Here is a 5,335-nt window from a genome sequence, read left to right on the forward strand (position 1 = left end):
CTGTCTCTCTTCAAGGGCCGCTCCCTTCCACTGTCCTTCCTGCCTCTCTTGGATGTTTATTTATAGAAGTGGCATAGCAAACTGCAGCATGTCACACAGTGTATTATTTTTTGTCCAAATAGCTTTACATGCACATACTTATTGCAATGAGTCGTTGGTCTGGTTCAAGATCTCTGGTTTCTGAAGCAGCACTAATACTGAACTATTGCTGAGGCTCCTCTCAGATATCCTGCTGTTGCCAAGTCAGGGTGATCTTTCAGCCGGGCAGGGTGTCCAGGGCAGGACCTGATAGAGCTCCAGGCCACTGCACATGGCTCCGCCCTTGGCAAAGTCTCATTGAGTATGACCATCTTGCCTGCAGCCCTTGGGCAGCTCAGGAGCAATGGTGGCTCTGTGCTGAGGGTCAAGTCCCAAGAGAGTGACCAGGGACCCACCCACAAGTTGCTTTGTGGTACTACCAGTGTCGGGGACCATCACCATCTTGAATGAATCTTCAAATATTTTAAAAAGATTCTGATATCAGAAATTACAGAAGTGCCAGGACACATCTGGGGAAGGTACAGCCATTCTCTCTGATGCTCCTCTCTAAGTTCCTCGCTGTAGGGCAGTGCTCAGGTTTGGGCAGTGGTGGTGGTGGCGGCAGCTTCTCCATGCTGACTGCAGGGGTGATGGGGAGGGAGGAGGGCACTGATTGGGTTAAAGCCTCTCATCTGTTGTCAGCGGCAGACTGTTGTGGGGGAAAGGGATTCAGGAGAGACTCGACTGCCCCCTGCAGGCGCCATGAGCACCATGGCCATCTTGGCTCCTGTATCATAAAATTTTCTTACATTCCTTAAATTCCTAGGCTTTTATCATGTATGGATTTTCTTACAGAACTCCCCCCAGGCAGAAGTCCTGATCATGTAGGTGTCTGATACATTTTCATAGTGGTTATAACCATCAGTCTTCTGACTCGCGGGCATTCTGTCGTCAGGAGAGGGCTAATGGGTCTACTAGGCTTTTCTGTGCTGGGGGAGATCTGCTGGTATTGATCGCTCCAGACCACCACCAGTGGAGTTGATCTCGGCTTAGGGGACAAAGTTAGCCCAGCCGACCAGAATGGGCCATCGAGTTCTCTGGCCGACTAAGAGGAGAAAGAGAGGCACACAGTGAAGAAAGAGGCGGGGCCAAGGGGTTGCAAGCTCTCAGATTGAGGAAGTAGAGAAGGTGGATTGTTTCTCAGTTACTCTGTGAATTTCTCACGTTTATTCCTTAATATTTATCCCCGTTTCAGTTTTCAACAAATGATTAAAAAATGCCAAAACTCCTTACATTCTCATCCGTGTGACCTCTTGTGCTGGTGTAGGTACGATTGGGGAATGACTTTCTTCGCACGGGTAAAGCTTCTTGTCTGTGAGAGTGCTAATGCGCATGAGCGGTGACGTAGAGAATGCTGACGTAGAGAACGCTGAGCTTCACTCCACACAGTCACAGGGCTTCTGGGCTGACTACACCTCCTGATGCCGCAGAACCGTGACTTGCACCAAGCCCCCTGCCCTTTCCCGCCACAGGATGGTCATTCCCATTTATTCTTCGCTGTGACTCGAGGTATACAGTTCCCTCCTTGGGGCTCCTCATCTGAGCCGCCCACTGTCACTTGTGACAGGAAGTTGAGAGCTACCCTGCATTCTTTTCCTTCAGAACGCCTGCCACTCGCGTGTGCTCCCTGGTGTGACTGGCAGCAGAAAGCGTTCCCACCTGATTTGCATTCAGATCACTCTGACCTGTGTGAGTACTTTGATGTCGAGTGAGGTGTGGCTTGCGGGAGAAGGCTTTCCCACATTCTCCACACTCATAGGGCTTATCGCCTGTGTGAATCCGTCCATGGACAATGAGTAGTGACTTATAGTAGAAATATTTGCCACACTCTGTGCACACGTAGGGGCGTGTATCTGTGTGTATGGTCTGATGGAGAGTGAGATGTGACTTACAGTAGAAAACTTTGCCACAGTCTGAGCACGCATACGACTTCTCACCTATGTGAGTCCTCTGATGTAGGAGGAGTGTGGACTTCTGGTGGAATGATTTCCTACACTCCATACATGCATAGGGCTTCTCGCCCGTGTGAGACCTCTGATGCGCAGTGAGGTCCGACTTGCAGTAGAAGGCTCTCTCACATTCTGCACATTCAAAGGGCTTCTTCTCATTGCTGTGAATTCTCTGATGTCGAGTTAGGTGTGACTTATAGTAGAAAGGTCTTCCACATTCCATGCACTTAAAAGGCCTCTCCCCCGTATGAGTTCGCTGGTGTAGCTTAAGCTGAGACTGGCAGTAGAAAGCTTTCTGGCATTTTGTACAAGCATAGGGCTTCTCCCCCGTATGAGTTCTCTGATGTAACGTGAGGTGTGTTAATCGGTAGAAGGCTCTCCCGCACTCTGCACACTCATAAGGCTTCTTGCCTGTGTGGATTTTCTGATGTTGAGTGAGGTATGTCTTGAGGGAGAAAGCCTTCCCACATCTTGTACACTCGTAGGGCTTCTCCCCTGTATGGATTAGCTGATGGGCAGTAAGTTTCCCCTTAGTGTAGAAGGCCCTCCCACACTCTGAACACGCAAAGGCCTTCTTGCCTGTGTGGATTTTCTGATGTTGGGTGAGGTACGACCTGAAAGAGAAAGCCTTCCCACATGCTGTACATTCATAGGGCTTCTTGCTTGGATGAATTCTCCGATGTTCTGAGCTGCAGAGGGAAGCCTCTCTGCAGTCCTTACGTTCACAACGCTGCACACCCGTAGGCGCTTCCTGACATACGGTAGCATGTGGGCTCTGGAAGGAAGCTTCCCTGCCTTCCCCACTCCTACGAAGCCCCCGAGCTTCACTGCGAGTTGACACATAACGGACGATTTTCCGACGGGTCTGAGACGTTTGACTCCTGGTGCCCTGTGATTTCTGGTGAAATGTCTTCCTATACGCTCCAGTTCCACAGGACTTTGACCCTGGATGGGTCTTCTGCTCCTTCTTTAGCTCTGCCTTGAAATAAAGAATTTGTTATATTTCTTATACCTACAAAGAGGCCTTTGTCCTGGCCTCTGTTCTTGAGGTTCTGTGAGGTCTGATTTCTCACAGGCACGTGTACATTTCTCATACATGTGCATTTTGCCATGTATTGAATTGACTTATACAGCACAGAATCCCAAGTGTATTTATTAGTGGCTAAACAACTTCACGTGATCTATGTTTTGTGCTACATATACAAGTGTCACTTAAATGACTTTTCAATATTTACTGAATTTACTACAGGTATCTTTAAATGAAACTTCTTTATGTATCAAACACACTGCGTTAGCTTAGAATGATATTCCTGGTCAAACATACTAAAGATCATTGTTGTTATGGACAAGATATGCAGGATGCAAAAGGTTTGCCGACTGCATGAAAAATTGAGTTATTCTCCTCCCTGTAATTAAGAAGCTAAATATCGAGAAATGGTACATTCTTGCCTGGGCTAAGTGTCTGAGAGTGTCAGGAAGATGTGAGTACATATATGTCTATGTATGTGTGTCCGCCTGTGTGCAGGTGTGCATGTGTGTCCGCCTGTGTGCAGGTGTGCATGTGTGTCCGCTTGTGTGCAGGTGTGCATGCGTGTCCGCCTGTGTGCAGTTGTGCATGTGTGTCCGCCTGTGTGCAGGTGTGTCTGCCTGTGTGCTTGCAGGTGGGGACCAGAGGCTGATTGTCCACCTTTGTTTTTGAGAAAGGGGCTCTCATTAAAGGTGGGGCTTGCTGACTTAGTTAAGATGTCCAAGACGTCCTGGACAGCCTTCTTTCCCAGTCTCCTGAACACTGGGATAAGAACTTCCCGCTGCCACTCACAACTTTTTCCTTGGGTGCTGGAGAACAAACTTAGGTCCTCATGCTCACAAGGCAGCATGGTAATAACTGCGCCTTCTTGCCAGCTTCACATCAAATTCTTAGGGATAATAGGCTTCCCTCTTTATGGTCAGATTTAGATGAAGTGCCCAAATTTAATGCTTTACTTACAGTCTTCTCACTTGATGCCTTGGTTTGGAGAGTTTCAACTTCCCACAAATGCACCTTATGATTTTCCTGGCTGGTCACATTCTGGATAGTCAATATAGGAAGATCTGAAATCAGATGAAAAACATCCCTATCCATGAATCACATTAGAGTCTTTTTATGCAATACTAACATAAAGTGGACTTTTCCCTCCTAGAAATTATAGAATAGTAATGAGTATAAACATTAGTGCTTCACGGATCTGTGTAACAAATGGGACTAGCACACACTACATGCTGGGTCACGTCTCTTACTGTTGTGTTTTCTTCTGGGGAAGCACAAAGAGAAGCTACTCACCTCTTTCTCCGCTGTAGGTCCCAACAGTGATTTTTCCCTTGCTAGGTCCTGGTTGCTCCAATCCTCTATGATACTAACTATACATATAATATCATCTATGGCACACCTCTTTCATGGGTAAAAGAGATTTACTTTTAAATAGTTATATATAAGATGTAAGCATAGCCAAATGTTTTCTCTCCTAAGCAGGAATACATGTTAGGGAAAAGATTGCTAAATATATGTGTTTAAAAGGTTTACTTCGCACTGGGTAAAAGCAATAGAACACTCCGTGGGGTTTGTGAGGCAAAGCATCTTCCTCAGAAGCAGAAGACACCTTCTCCCAAACTCTCTCTTTGATGCATGTTTTACACCTCTTCTTCACCTTCTAAAACAACAAGAAACACCTTCATGAAAACTAAATAGCGACCAGAGTTTATCACGGCAGTGCATTTTTCTGTGCATAGCTGACAATTCTGAATGAAAAACGTGTGTACACTGGAGACCAGGACTCACTTGGTCACTCCAGCTGGCCTGGGACTTGCTATGTAGACTAGAGTGGTCACCTGCCTCTGCCCCCCAAGTGCTGGGAGTAAAGGCGAACACCACGACACCTCAAATGCAAACTATAAAGTTACTTACCACATCTTATATAGGACAAGGCACTCTCCCATCTTCCCCTGAGCTGGTTCATTACCCCTACTGAATCACTCAGTTTTACTCCTGACTTCAGTTCTGTATTCAGTGCATAATACAAAGGAGATATTTTCTATTTCAGTTCCAACTTATTTCACTTCCATCCCTGTTTCTCTGTGTAGCCCTGGCTGTCCTGAAACTCACTCTGTAGACCAGGCTGGCCTCGAACTCACAGAGCTCCGCCTGTCTCTGTGTCCCACGTGCTGGTATTAACCATCACCTGGCCAATGATTCTTTTTTTTTTTTTGGTTTTTCGAGACAGGGTTTCTCTGTGGCTTTGGAGCCTGTCCTGGAACTAGCTCTTGTAGACCAG

General features: G+C 46.9%; 2 protein-coding genes across 2 annotated transcripts in view; both read right to left on the reverse strand.

Moving 5' to 3' along the window:
• Positions 1-617: 617 nt before the first annotated feature.
• The window catches only part of LOC101986249 (zinc finger protein 420-like), a 74,469-nt gene continuing 69,751 nt past the window's right edge, over positions 618-5,335 (reverse strand). Inside the window, exon 9 of the mRNA XM_026779126.1 lies at positions 618-2,708. Within this exon, the coding sequence (XP_026634927.1) occupies positions 1,657-2,708 (1,052 nt within the window). The 3' untranslated portion in view covers positions 618-1,656. The remainder of the gene's footprint in view (positions 2,709-5,335) is intronic.
• Positions 2,961-5,335, reverse strand: part of LOC113456073 (zinc finger protein 809-like) — a 10,134-nt gene continuing 7,759 nt past the window's right edge. Inside the window, exons 4-5 of the mRNA XM_026779125.1 lie at positions 4,015-4,118; positions 2,961-3,002 (exon numbers count right to left, since the gene is read on the reverse strand). Of these exons, the coding sequence (XP_026634926.1) occupies positions 2,997-3,002; positions 4,015-4,118 (110 nt within the window). The 3' untranslated portion in view covers positions 2,961-2,996. The remainder of the gene's footprint in view (positions 3,003-4,014; positions 4,119-5,335) is intronic.

The sequence above is a fragment of the Microtus ochrogaster genome, chromosome 5 (genome assembly GCF_000317375.1).
Source record: "Microtus ochrogaster isolate Prairie Vole_2 chromosome 5, MicOch1.0, whole genome shotgun sequence".
NCBI classification, from domain to species: Eukaryota; Metazoa; Chordata; class Mammalia; order Rodentia; family Cricetidae; genus Microtus; species Microtus ochrogaster.